General features: G+C 47.4%; 1 protein-coding gene across 3 annotated transcripts in view; it reads right to left on the reverse strand.

Moving 5' to 3' along the window:
* Nucleotides 1-2,218: 2,218 nt before the first annotated feature.
* The window catches only part of CFAP251 (cilia and flagella associated protein 251), a 58,631-nt gene continuing 46,277 nt past the window's right edge, over nucleotides 2,219-14,572 (reverse strand). For 2 of the 3 annotated variants that reach the window (XM_033097843.1, XM_033097841.1), the window contains exons 20-22: nucleotides 7,633-7,861; nucleotides 6,821-6,922; nucleotides 5,440-5,711 (exon numbers count right to left, since the gene is read on the reverse strand). In XM_033097843.1, the coding sequence (XP_032953734.1) occupies nucleotides 5,575-5,711; nucleotides 6,821-6,922; nucleotides 7,633-7,861 (468 nt within the window). In that variant the 3' untranslated portion in view covers nucleotides 5,440-5,574. Of the gene's footprint in view, nucleotides 5,712-6,820; nucleotides 6,923-7,632; nucleotides 7,862-14,572 lie in introns of all 3 variants that reach the window. The other variant, XM_033097842.1, reaches the window with a different exon arrangement.

Below are 14,572 nucleotides of genomic sequence, written 5' to 3' on the forward strand. Positions count from 1 at the left end.
TGATTGATACCGTCTTCAAGCTGCCCCTTACTCTCGTCTCTTGTTGCAATCCTACACTCCGCCCCAAACTATTGTAAGAGTCTCCTCACTGTTGTCCCGTTCCCCAGACACCCCCTCCTGCCCATTACCCGGTTCTAGGCCTCTAAGATGCCAATTTAATCCACTTCTCCCCTTCACTTCAATCGGGTTAAACATCCTCCATTCCATATACAAGACCATCCAGCACGTAACCACTGCCTTCCCTGGCCACCGCCCCCAGGCACCTCTCAGATTGTCTTAGAGTACCGCATTTACGACTTTTCTCCTCTACCGTCCCTGGCCGCCTCCTCCTTCCCACCCCGTCTTCTCTGGATGCCCCGATATCAGATCACAAAGTACCGTAATTAGTGACGTTTCCCTCACTACGACATGACCATCTTCAGGGCAACACCCATGCTTCGTGCCACATTGTATCTCGGCTTAACACACGGTGTTGGCACTGAGGTCACTATTAGTAAGAGGACCTGTGGGCCACAAGTTACTGCCACCTGGCATTTATCCCAGAAAAATGGAAAAGGTAGAGGTGACCGACACGACCTTGAGGAGGGGGTAAGTGGCAGGCATTTGCTGAAGCTCTGCTGCAGGCCAGGCTGCCTTCTGGCGATCACCAGAGACTCAGGCACGTGTGTCAACGTGACCACGCGTGAAGGGACTACAGGATCACTGAGAAAATTGTGGTCACATTTAAAAAAACATTGAAATCCCTTTAAAACTCAGAAGGAAGAAGAGGTGCCAACTCAGGACTTCAGGTGTATGGGGCTGAAACCCACTGTGAGTGTTTCCACTATTGGTGAGTGTCCCGTGAATGAACACAACTGCAGGGCTGGCTGCACATATGACTTCCGTTTGGTCTTTCCTCTGAGTGACAGGCTATCCCACATGAGGACTCTCTGGATAGAAAGAAATGAGAATGGCCAGATCTTCCCCTTGGGACACTGGGCCAGCCTCCATTGCTCCTGCCAAGCGCCCACACGAAAACGTTCCTATTCAGACCCGAGAGGAAGAACCATCAATGGCAGTGCTGAAGGAACACCAGAGATCCTTCTGGACCCCTCCAGACCTTGTCTTGAGCCTACATCCCCCTCTATGGTCTGACCTCACAAACCTTTGGTTCCCTGAATGCCTCTGGCTTAGAGGCACACTGTCCCCTCTGTCTGGAATGGTCTCCCCGTCTCTTTCCACGATTGGCTTTCCACTTCTCTGTGCTTCAGACCCGTGGTTCACAATCCCACCCACTGCTCCCCTCACCAGGGCAGACGTGCTGGCTGAAACTCGTGCTCCTCCCAAAGAAAACAGCCCCACTTGCTTGAAAGAGCACGACATACAAAAATAGATACCTTTGTGACTTCCAGTCAAGAAAAGAAAATAAAAGAACAGAAGGGGTGCCGGCGGAACACTTCAGCCCCTTTCAGTGGGGCGACTTTGGTGTTGAACATCCCCCATGGCACCACCAGTGATTTCAAACTATCAAGAGAGGTGGTGGGGCCAGAGGGAACAACGACCTACTGGGGCCTGACACCTCTCACCTGGGCGTTGATAAATACCCATTGTTACCGAGGAAAGCAAGGGGTCTTTCAACAGCTCAGGAACACAGGGACCCTGATATTAACTGTCTCGTGAGCTCGGTCCCTACACTCAGTATTGCACTGCCATTGAAGAATGTTGCATCAATCTGTTTTTTTGTGTGTGTTTCTTAAAATATTCCTTTACGCTAAGCTCGCAGAGGGTTCTTATATGACATCTGAGTAGGATGGCAAGTTGCTGTAGGTCCCCTGTGCCCTGTATCTATTTATTACCGTCCATTTGGAGGCAGCTGCCTGTAGGGAAATGCTGGCCGAATCCCAAAGGAGCATGCTCAGGCTGCAAATACAGGCGTCCAGCCATGGCCTAAGGACACAGATCTTTAGAACAAGACCCGTCTGCACTGCCTCGAGGTGTTCACAAAAGACAGAGAGAGCCAGTGGGGAGCAGCAGGCCCTGACTGGCTCTAGGAGCCTCTGCTTAAAACCTGAGGCCTAGGGCAGGTCATGGAAACAATTCAGGGTGACTGAGTCGGAAAGGTGGTAGATTTCTTCTTCTTTTCTTTCTTGTTTTTTTTTTTTTTAATTTTGAAATCATGTTAGATTTACAGGAGAGTTGCAAAGGCAGAACCGAGAGTTCCCACAGACCTATCACCCAGCCTCCCGAGTGTGCACATTGAACCATGACAGTGATTGAAACAGAAACTAACACTGGTACCACGCCATTGGCTAAACTACAGACTTCATGCCAGTCTCGCCAGTTCCTCCTAACGTCCACTGTCTGTTCCAGAAACCCAGGATCCCACTTTGCATTTAGTCATTGGGTCTCCTTTAGTTGCCTCTGATCTGTGCCAGCTTCTCAGTCTTTTCTTGTTGGTCCCGACCTCAACGTTTTTGAAGAGTACCAGTCAGGTATGTTGTACAGATTCACTGCATTTGTAAAAATCTGTTGGGAGGGGTAATCCTGGCCTATGAGGGAGAGCAAACTCCAGCCTAGGGGACACATCCGGGCGGCTAGTCCTGTGTGGACCACAAGTGCAGAATGGTTTCGACATTTTTAGTAATTGAAAAGAATCAAAAGAAGACGGTGGTTTCATGATACGTGGAAATTAAACACAATCCAGGTTTCCGTGTCCAACACTATATGTGTTCGAAACACAGCCACCGTCATTCTTTTCTGGATTGTCCCTGGCTGCTTTCCTGTTGTGCTCCACACATGCAGTGGGGGTGTGGTGGGGGCTGGGCCCTCAGAACCTCAGTACTTACTCTCTAGCCCTTTTCCAGGGGAAGTCCGCCGAACACGATGGAGAAGGCCTGTGAGGCCTGCCATGCACTTGTATTCACAAACTAAGTCAGCTACGAAAAGGGCACTGAAGCTTCAGGTTCATTCATTCCATCATCCCACAAATGTTTATTGAGGGCCCACTGTCAAAACCCACAGAGACCCCTCTTTGAACAAGTGTTAACTGGTGCTAAAACTCAAACTGGGAGAGGTTAGTTCTCATCAAACGTCTTCCCGGGTCTCAGGCACAGTTTCCGCCTGTAGTAATAAGAGCTGCTGTCCAATTTTGAGCTCTCACGCCCTGTGTCGCTTGACTTGCGCCATCTCTTTTAATCCTCACGAGCACCCCAGGTGTTCCAGGAGGAAACTGAGGTTTAAGAGATTAGCCACACCCAAGGGCAGCCAGAGAGCTATTAAATAGCAGAAGCAGGAAACGAACGCAGCCCAGGCTTTCCGAGCTGAAGCATGGGCCAGAGAGGCCTGGGGTTCTGCAGCAGAGAGTGGGCTTTGCGGGGAGGCTCTTGGTGGTTCCTGGAAGACCACTGCTATTCTACATGCTCCTGAACTCTGCAGGCAACAAACCAGGATGTGGAAGTCAGCAGCCAGAGGCCCCATCAATGGTGTTCTTTCTTCAAAGGAACACCCCAGTGTGCTTCTTGGGGTTCGGTGTTTTGTCCCTGAGGCTGGATGGATGTACAGCCCACGATCCCGTCTTCAGGCCCTCCTTCCTCCCTTTCTGGCGTCACTGCTCTGCCACCCACACTATTGGACAGCCTAAGTTCTCTGCTCACTAGGGCAGAAAGGCCGGCCTTGGATGGATGTCCTTCCTCCCCGCTACCTGCGTGGCCTACCTGGCCAGGATGGAAGGTGGAGAGGCCCTCCTGGGGTTGAAAGGTAAACATGCTGCTCTCTGCCTTGGTCAAAGTAACTGAGAGACACCAAAACAAAAGCACCTGCAGAGAGGGGTCCTGAAGGTGAGAAGGGGCCCCACAGACCAGGCTGGGGTGGGAATGCCACTGACACAGGACCTGCTGTCCCTCGCTATTTTGGCCTTCCTGGATGAATGTCATAACCATTGTGACTTAAAGAGATGCTGGAAGCTGGCTCTGCCACAGGGAGCATCTCAACCCGAGTCTGACCGTGGCCCAGCCACAGAGGGTCCACCTGGTCATCAGTCCAGTCTGCTGCAGACAATGATTCCAACGCATGTAGTCGCTAAGAACGAAAGCAGTGTGCCAGCTGTAATGAAAGAAGTCTCTGGTTGGTGTCCAGACTGCATCCAATTCTGAGTTATTTTTCGAAGAGAACAAGTCATTTGAGAATTTCCTGTTCCCTAAAATGTCCCCGGGAACTTTTTAAATGGCTTGGTAATATATCTCTGAAGCCCTTAGCAGCTGCAAAATTGATTCATAAAGCATGTTTTCCTTTTTGTGTTTTTTAAAAAGAACAAAATGTAAACTAGGTTGCAAAGCCCTGGTGACACAACGTGATCAGCCTGTGGAACCTTGGCCCATGCCGTCTGTCCCAAGGTCGCAGTGACACAGCCTGGCTCGGAGTAGATGGTTCCATTCGATGGTCCAGGGTGTTCCAAAGACTCCCCGTGCCAACCGTCCAGGTGGACGCTGTGCCATGGGGAGGGCTGGGTGCACGGGAGAGGCTGCTGCTATCATTTCTCTCACACAGACCTCAGCCCCTGAGCACAGAGTACCTTGACGGGGATCAGAAATGCTACCTCAAATGCTAATCCTCCTGGGAAGGATCTGGTTTGGGTGGGAGGCTGTGTTGGACTGAGCGTGCATGAAGAATAACACCAGGCACATCTGCGGGAAGGAGACCTCACAACGTAGACCATAGCTTTCATCTGTTTACACGATGATGGGATTCTATTTTCAAGGTCAAAACACTGCTGGAAACCTAGTCATGTTCCCAAACCTCCCTGAGCTGGGGAACTGGCCCGTTTTTGCCTACTCGGGGTGGGGGGGTGATGTTTTGAAGCCCAGCGAGTGTGAGGCGGTCAGTCAGCCACGTTGGTTCCTGGTGGGGGGAGGGGCTCACACACTCTAGTGTGTGAGCTCTGCCCTGCGGGCTGGCTGTGTGGTTTCTGGCCCCGGTGCAGCACAGACGGTGTTCTAGGGTGCATTTTGCATTCTCTCTGACAGTTGCCACCGGAGTTAAGCATGACCAGTGATGCTCTTCACAACGACCACACAACGCTGATGCGGTGTTTTGCTGACGAGAAGCCATAAGCAAAGGATTCTCAGGAGACAAGAGAGCCCAGCACCCCCCTCCAGCCTAACAGCAGGCAGGGGTGATCCAATCAGGCCACATTAGAGCAAGGGTCCAGGGGGCACTGGAGGAGAAGGGAATAAGGTCATGCATGTCCCTAGGAAGGCCTGCTGCCGGCCAAGGCCGCCTCTGTCCCCAGGGACCACACCACCTTCGCTTCCCTTCAAACATCCCCTCCAGGCAGCACTGCCTTAGTTTAGGCACAAAGCCGGGCCAGGGTGTCTAGCTACCATTTACACCCAGCTGCCCGTGCTTTTCTTGCCTCCACCCACTTGTCTATTTCAGAAACAGTGGAATGCCCGACTTTGTGAATTCCATCGCTTAACAGAAATTTGCTTTTAATGTCTAAACGTTCTCAAGATGTAGAGTGGGGGTAGGGAAATGCAGGAAACTTAGTGCTTCTTGGGAAAAAAAACAAAAGCGCTCACACACAAAGTCCTTTGTGCTTCACACATTCCTTATGACTTCACTGACCGTAGGATCTTGTCTGGAGTCGGGTGAGATGGTGAAGCCAAGAATGTCAGTCGCAAATATTTCTGCCGTGATTTCGTCTGGAAGTTCTTCTTCATAGCACACTTCTGAACCTGGGCAGACAAGAAAACCAGTGTTTTCATAAGGATGAGGTTTCTAACGCAGAAGCGTTTTCCAAAAATACAAGGAAATGATACTAAAAAGTGAGAGGTGCTTTGTTGCGGTGGTTTGGCTTTGATTCCTTGGGGAAAAAAACCCTGGGTGGAAAATGGTTAAAATCCTTCCTTTGCAGTTTGGAGCACTTGTTACTTGGGTCTCTGCAAACTTCACTGGAAAGGCTTAAGTGCCCTGTGTCCTTGATGTAACTGTTTCGAGACACCTAGGACCACAACATAAATATATAACCACTGGGAAAGGTACATTCTGAGACCCCAAGGACACCAGAAAGGGGGCCAGATACTGGAATCTGGTACTGTCTGACTTGAGGGACTCTGTTTCATTTGCAATTGGGGACAGACTTTACAAGAAGAGGGAGGAGGTGGCCTGGTGGGGAATCTCTGCTTCCAGCTCCAGTGGCAGTAACAGTGGTGGCTCTGACCAGCATGGGGTCATCAGGCCAGCGTCCTGGGCTGTCCCTGGAGTCATTCCCACACAGGCAGGCCCAGGAGACGGGTCTGGATTGATTCCTGCTGAGCTCAAATTCACAACCCACACTTCAGGGCCATTTTCCTCCCTCGAGGGGACTAGGAGAAGGAGGTGGGAAATCCTCAGGCAGAAAAGGAGAGCCTGATCTTTAAAAACCTCAAAATTCTGGCAGCTTGAAGTGGGGCTCGTGCCACCTACCAAGCCATCACCCTCTCCTTATCAAGTCCCTCTGAACAATTCCTCTTCTTCTGAAACAGCTTCCGAACTGAATCCTCTGCTAGTGGCCCAAGCTGGGAAGACGAAGACCGGGTCAGGGGACTACAGGGAAAAGCAAGGCCAGAAGGCACAAAAGACAGACAAACAAGGGACCAAAAAGCTTTCTTTCCTCTCTTAGATGTGACCACCGCTCACTGGCCTTTGCATAACTTACTCACGCAGGGTTCCCGACAGACTTGCTTTGTTGTGTAAGGTTATTAAGGAGAGAGGCTTGCTGCAGTCAGGAGACAAACGCACACACGTAAGTCTACAGCAGACCTGTGAGCTCGGCTGCGTGCCCGGACAGAGCCAGCCCCAGTACCTTTGACGGAGGAGGCTGCAGGCTCAGATTTCCAGCCCTCAGGATTCAGTCCCAGCAGCGAAGCAAAGCAGTCAGACATCTCGTCCTCTGTCATGTGCTCGCCTGGGTATTGTAAAGGAAAAAGGTGGCTGGTCAGTTCTCCGGACTCAGCACGATGTCCGAGTACCATCGTTCTGAGGTCTGCAAGGGAATCAGTCCACTATTTCCTTCTTGAGACACAATGACAATCTAGAGAGTGCCATTGTCACCATTGCATAGACTTCCTTGTATGGTCTTAGAAATGGAACTCCAACAGGGGAGATATGTTGGGGCTTGTATGGCGAAATCGGACAACTTTCTGATAAAGGCTCCATTGGTTTTATTTCAAGTCCCCCCACATTAGAACCACCAGTTTGACTAAGATGAAACGATCACCCAGGGAGAATGCCTGCTTGACTTCCTCACATAAAATGATGAGGAAAAGAGTAGATAAAAGGGGAAATTTTGACTTTGGTGTGGTTTTATTTCACAAATGCATCCCATAATAGCCGAATCTCCTAATAGCCCTGTGACATTCAGGGCTGGCGCTTGTATTCCCATTTTACAAGTGAGGACCCTGAGTCCTGGAATTTCAGAAAGTGGGAACATAACCAGCATTCTTCTGGTCTCCAGTTCAGTGTCCTTCCCGTGACCCCACACAGATCAGCAGGGACATCCCCCAGGCTGAAACCCCATCAAATTAAAGATGCCAGCGGGTCTGTCTCCCCACACTCAGCTCTCTCCAGTGGGAATAGCCGCAGGATGTTACAAGATTTCCCTCTTTATGGATTTACCTCTAGTTAGAAGCAGTTTCAGGAAATCTTCTCTTTGAATAACTTTCTTCCCTTTTGAATTGGTATAGCCGAGGATGTCAAAGCTCTTCTGGATGCTATGCATGGTGTTCCCAAAAGGTGGCCGGTGATTCAGGTAAATTTTGAGGAAATCTGGTAAGTTGATTTTGTCAATTATTTCTCCAGTGTCTACATATTCACTAAATCTGATTTCGTTGAACATATCTTCAATCTAGGGAAGAGGTTTGAAAAAAACAAAAACAAAAAACCATGGTAAGCAGAAACGACACTATATGATATACTTCTAAAAATCGGAGAGTAACAGACAAATGTTCATAGTTATCTTAGAAAATATCTGTTATGGTTCACTGTGTCCCCCAAGAAAGATATATTGAATTCCTAACCCCCAGGACCTCAGAATGTGACGTTATTTAGAAACAGCATCATGACAGATGTAATTAGTTAAGATGAGGTCATACTTCAGTAGGGTGGGCCTCCTTTAATCCAATGTAACTGCTGTCCTTTAAGAAAAGACAGACACACGGGGAGAAGATGGCCTTGTGATGATGGAAGCAGAGAATAGAGTGATATGGTTTAAGCCGATTTTCTTATGTAACTGCCAAAGGATTGCTAGCGACCACCAGAAGCTAGAAAAGGCAGGATTCTCCCTTATGGGTTTCACAGAAAGCATGACCCTGCTGATACCTTGATTTCGGACTTCTATGAGACAATACATTTCTGTTGTTTTAAGTCACCCGTGGTGCCTTTTACAGCAGCCGTAATACAGTGTCCGTTTTGTCAGTACTATTAGCTCTGGCATGAACACTGTTTCATCTTACCACTTTTCACCTAAGTATCTCACATTGTATCAACTATCTCTTTGTGAAGCAGATATTAGTTTCACCTAAAGAAGTTTCATCTAAAGAATCTAAGAATTAGTTTCATCTAAAGAATATAAGAATTCAGACAGTAGCTTATATGAGTAAGCAAATAATTTAGTGTGGAACTCAAATATAAGACCTATGACCCTCGCAAGTTTTCTATGTAAGACAATTAACTACACCATGATTCCTTTTTCCTTTCTTTTCCATTTTTATTCTGCAATATTTTATACACACAAAAGATTGTATGTGACAACTGTGTAACTTATGTGGTATAATTTTTTAAATGAACACCTAAAAAAGCCATCATTCATTGAAAAGATCAACAAAATTGACAAATCTTTAGCCAGACTAACCAAGAAAAAAGAGAAAAGACTCAAATTATTAGGTTGGTGCAAAAGTAATTGCAGTTTTTGCAATTATTTTTAACCTTTTAAACTGCAATTACTTTTGCACCAACCTAATACTAAAATCAGGAATGGAGATGGGGACACCAGTACCAACCTTACAGAAATAAAAAGGAGTATGAACAACTATATGCCAACAAATGAAGTAACTTAGATGAAATGTCCAGAAAGATACAAATGACCAAAACTGACCCAAGAAGAAACAGAAAATCTGAATAGACCCATAATAAATAAAGAGATTGAATCAGTAATTTAAAACGTCCACGAAGAAAAGCCAAGGACAGGATGGCTTCACTGACGAATTCTACCAAATAGTTAAAGGAAAATACCAATTTTACACAAACTCTCCCTAAACCAGAAGAAAATGGAACACTTCACAATTCATTCTGAGGAGCCTACTTCCTGATTTGGAAAGTCGTTCTTTGTGTATTTTCCAAATTCTCTAGAATTGAGCAAAGGGGGCTGACGTGTGTGGATCCAGCTAGAAATGTGACGCCGGTTAATGCAGGTCTCCAAACGAGATTCCTTTTGTAACTGGCAAAACACAAGAAAGAGAGAAGTATAATATAAAAACAAACACCACCACTCCTCACTGCCGTCAGCCCGTGTCTGTGGTGTATTTTTTTACCACGCGTGTTGCAGTTGGCTGAAATTCGGAAACCCGAATTACGCCTGGCAAAGGGCTAGGAATGAGTAATTTATTTTAGTGTCTACATTTTAAACTAATATGTCTGCCAATAAATTGTGGGGGCTGGAAATTTACAAAGAGAAAGAATAAAAGCCACAGAAAAGTGGGGAATACTTTTTTCCCCCAGAACATGAACTCTACTTTGGTCTGTATATTTGTATATAATATTTATCAATTATTTATTACTAGTTTCTCCCTGTCCACTAAATAAATGCAGAAAAGTTGAAATTCGAGCACCAGTTTGAAGCAACACCAAAACCAGCGTATCTGGGGCACCCTAGTGTTTTGGTCTAGCCCCAAATATCACGAAGAAAATAAAAACCTCTTACCGTCCAACTATCCAATCATAATTTCTGTGAAAGATCTGGGGTACTTTCTTTCCATTTTTTCCATGCATATAAAATATATGTGTCTAATTTTGCCATATATATATATATATATATATATATATATGTATATGTGTGTGTGTATATATATATATATGTATGTATATATCCTGTTTTTTTCCTTTTATACTGTGTCTTAGTAATCACTCAGTATTTTCAAAGAAGCCACATATTCTCAATGCAACATTCCAGCAATGGTCTTTTGAAATAACATCACCGGTTAGGATACAAATGAACTATAATCTATACTACATAAGTAGATTTAAATGGTAACACTGTTTCATATATAGCATTTATTGAGGTTATATTATGTACAACTGCATGTTAAATTATGTATACTTTTATGCATACCTGTAACACACTATCCAGTAGCATATTCTTTACATATTGTACTAGGTAATTTTAATAGTATTATATACATATGTGCTACTGCTTACTATGAGCCAGTGGAGACTGGGGCTAAAAGTATGATTTAAAACAAAATTTAAATAAAATTTTTTTCAATTACTGAAAGTATGATCTTTGATGACAGACCTAGGTTTAAACCCTGGGTCCACCATTTTCTATGTGACCTTGGGTGAATAACTTAACATTCCTCCTCCTCAGTTTCCTCATCCTGATAAAGGGTATAATGTGGTAAAACATATGCATTGGACTGTTTTAAAACTCGTTGTGACAATGTATGTAAAGTGCAAAATTTAATGCCTAACCTACTGTGTTTCCCCGAAAATAAGACCTAACCGGAAAATAAGCCCGAGCATGATTTTTCAGGATGACATCCCCTGAACATAAGCCCTAATGCGTCTTTTGGAGCAAAAAGTAATATAAGACCCGGTCTTATTTTTGGGGAAACACAGTAGTAAGCACTCAACAGGGAGTAACTACTCTTGTGATGATTATGCTTTGTACGCCCTTGCTAATTGCATGTAATTTTAATACACATTATGATTGCATAAATTATGATCTAAATGATATGTGTAAATTATAAATGTAATAAATGATTTAACTCAGTTGAGAAATGGGAGGCTAACCCAAAGGTGACAGAAAGGAATCCCAAAGTGCCTGGAGCTACTCAGGGAAGGCTCTGAGCGAGGTCCCCTCCTTAGCTGACTCACCGCTTGCTCCTTTCCTGTATGACTGATCAAGAATCACTGCTCAACAAGCAGAGCTGCCAGTGCCAGCATCACTGACATTTCTTTCCCGAGCCTACTCTACAAGTGTTAGTTGAACAGGCAGGTTCTGCTACATGTCTAAACAAAGGTCATGCTTGGAGAGGAACCTCGGAGATGGAACTGGAACGCCGAGAGCCTTCCCAGTGCCCCAGTGTGACGCTGCTGTCCTGCCCAGAGCGCTCAGGCTGGCATTTGTTGGCATTCTCACACTGGCCCGTCCAATGGTAAGGCAGTGGTTCCTTCCATTCACCCAGGGAGCTTTAAATCTTTTGACGCCCAGGCCCCACTACTCCCAGAGATCTTGATTTAATGGGTGTGGGGTGGCATCTGAGCAGTCTTATGGTTTTAAAAGCTCCCCAGGTGATGGACTATAAGGCCAAGGCTGAGAAGCATGGCTTTAAGGCAGGGGTATCAAAATGACCAGGAGGGCTGTGAAAACACCCCAGTTTCTCATTCAGTGGGTCTGGATAGAGCCTGAGAATCCACATGCCTTGTATGTCCCCAAGTGAGGGCAGTGCTGCAGGTCTGGGGCCACAGCTTTGAGAATCACTGCTCTTAGACCACAGGTGTTCACGGAGGTGATACTCGTGCCATAAAGAATCTATACCAGGCCTGTGATTTTCATTAGAAGAGTAATGACGGGTGGCAGCTGTGGCACACGCTCCACTTCTTTGGGCCACATCTGTCTCCTCCATTCAGCTGGAGCGACCGCTTTCATCTGTATTTCCTCAGCAGCTCAGTTCGGAGCCTGGCACATTGTAGGGGCGCAGAGAAGTGTGGAATGAATGAAGTAAACAAACACCATGGGCACAAGTGAGACCATGGAAGAATCTTTCTGAAAACTCACAAAAGGCTTATTTAGAATAACCGCTTACTGCCCCAGTTAATTTAGTTCAATTTACTAGTAGTTACTAAGCACTGTGTTTAGTGCTCGGCAAATGAAAGGCAAGTCATTTAATTATTACTAGAACAGCCCTCCCTCCCCCAGTTTAGGAATTCATGGTCACACTCAGTCAGCAAAAATGTATTAAACACCTACTAAGTGCCAGGCACTGGTCTGGGCTCTGCGAAGAGACACTCAAGAAACAATATACACACACAGAGAGAGGGAGCTAACAGGAGGTCTCCACCACCGCTGTTCTCAGCCCTGGTTTCCCCTGAGAAACACCTGGGTGCTTTTAAAAACTACCCCTGCCCGGGTTCCATCCCTCAGTTTGATTGATGGAGGTAGGGCCACGGCATCAGTGTTTCTTAGTGCCCTCAAGTGATTTTTAACATGGTTGGATGCCATGGCTCCAAAAGATTCGGCGCCAAAATGCGAGAGATCAACATCAAGGCTGGGGGAGCTCTCAGCTAGATGGGCCTGGACGGCTTCCTGGAAGAGGTGGGCCTGGAGGCCACCCACCAAGGATGCAGCCTGTATGCGGTGAGGCGCCACACTCCAGGCTGGGAAACAAGTGTGAGGAGCGGGGTGTGAAGGAGGGATGTCTGTGAAACTCCTCCAAAGCACCTTCTGTATGTCTCCTATCACTGCTGGAACAAATGACTACACACGTTAGTGACACAAAGCACACAAATCGATCTTACAGTTCTCAAGCTCAGAGGTCCATGATGGGTCTCAAGGGCTAAAATCAAGGTGTCGGTAGGGCCGGGTTCCTTCTGGAAGCTCTAGTGGAGAATCCGCTTTCTTTCCTTTCGCAGCTTCCAGAGGCTGCCATCATTTCTTGGCTCGCGGCCCCTTCCATCTCCCAAGCAGCAGTCTGGTCACTCACTCTGACCTCTTCTTCCCTCTTCATGTCTCCTTCTCCAACTCTGACCCTCCTGCCTCCCTGTTATAAAGTCCCTTGAGGTGACACTGGGTCCACTGGCTAATCCAGGATAATCTCCCATCTCAAGAGCCTTAATTTAAGCACACTTGCAAAGTCCCTTTTGCTCTCTAAGGTAATGCATTTCACAGGCTGCATTTCATAGAACGTAGACATCTTTGGCCTGCCGCAACCCCCATTTGTGTTGAAAAGTCCTCAGGAGAGTGGGAGGGTTAGGGTTTGGCCAAGGCATCAGGGCTTTGGTACTGTATGCAGGTCAGAGGATGCAAATTGGCAGTCCCAGAGCTACCTCTGCAGACGTGCTCTGTTTGGTTCATGGGGTGCTTTCAAAATTAGGAGATTTCCGATAGAAATCTGGATTTCAAACGCTCTTGAAAAAAATCAAAGGAGTCTGGTGATAGTAGCCCTGTACTTCCACATGGTAAGAGTTGGGTGGAGCTGAGAAGAGTTGGGTGGAGCTGTCCCCTTTAGGCAAATGTGTTTTCTGGCAGTGACGGCATGACAGCCAGGCAAGAGGGGAGGGTCCCTGCCCTAGGCCAGGGACTTTCGAGGGCTCCCTCTCTCTACCCCATCCTCAGAGGGGTCTGTAGGGCCATGGGGAGGTGCCCATCTAGATCCCATGCTTTCCCATTGTAGACAACACTCTGGGAACTGTGTACCCCTGGCTCTCTGCCCCAGATCACCCGAGCCCACTTCTAGGGCCAGCGGGGGTCTCTTCCAGAAGCCACCCTCCTGAGAGTGACCTGTGCCCCTGGTGTGCCCACCCACAGGCCTGAAGGGTGGCCAAGGATGGAGCCAGGGGTGAAAAGACAAGTAGGTCCTTGCGGCCTGGCTCTCCCCAGGTCGCCCATCCATCCAAGTGCGAAACTCGGAACCCAGATTCTCCATTTGAACCAGGCCATATAAAAGGCAGAACTGTCAGGGTAGGTAGTTATTCAACAGCTGTGGCTTGATTTATCACTTCAAAGATTTCGACATACGGCCCCTGGACCTCTGCTGGCACAGCCGCCCAGGCCCCATGACGTGACAGCGGCCTGCTCCTGCTGGGCTGCAGTCCCCTGGCCCAGGATTATTTCACTTCCGCCTCTGTCATTCCCCTCCATCGGCCTTTGGGTTTGGGGTCCTGCTATCAGCTACAGGGAGCCAGTGATGGCCTTAGAATTATGTTTTATAATTAAGTTTTATAGCCTCTCTGTTGAAAAGAGGGGAACGTGATACATTTGAACTGAGGCCATTCCTCGTTTTTATAAACAGGCTCCTGGAGTGGGTCGTGCTCTTTTGTAATAGTTCCACAGACTTGCAGGCTGGGAAGGTGCTCCCTCCTCCTTACGCCCACCTCCCAGCACAGAGCGCTCTCTGGAACATCCTCCACACAGGAGGAGCGGTGTTTTGTCACAGCGTGTCACCTTCCCATCCCACCTTCTCCTGGTAGCCATTCCAGTGTTTCTGCACTGACCTGGGCAGGAGAGGGGGCGGAGGGGCAGGTTTCAGGGCCGGGTAGCTTCACTGCATGGTCGCATCTAGAGACACCTCTGCTATTTATGTGTCGCTCTGTGACTCACAACTGTCCCCTGCTTCCTCCA

Source organism: Rhinolophus ferrumequinum, chromosome 25 (genome assembly GCF_004115265.2).
Source record: "Rhinolophus ferrumequinum isolate MPI-CBG mRhiFer1 chromosome 25, mRhiFer1_v1.p, whole genome shotgun sequence".
NCBI lineage: Eukaryota > Metazoa > Chordata > Mammalia > Chiroptera > Rhinolophidae > Rhinolophus > Rhinolophus ferrumequinum.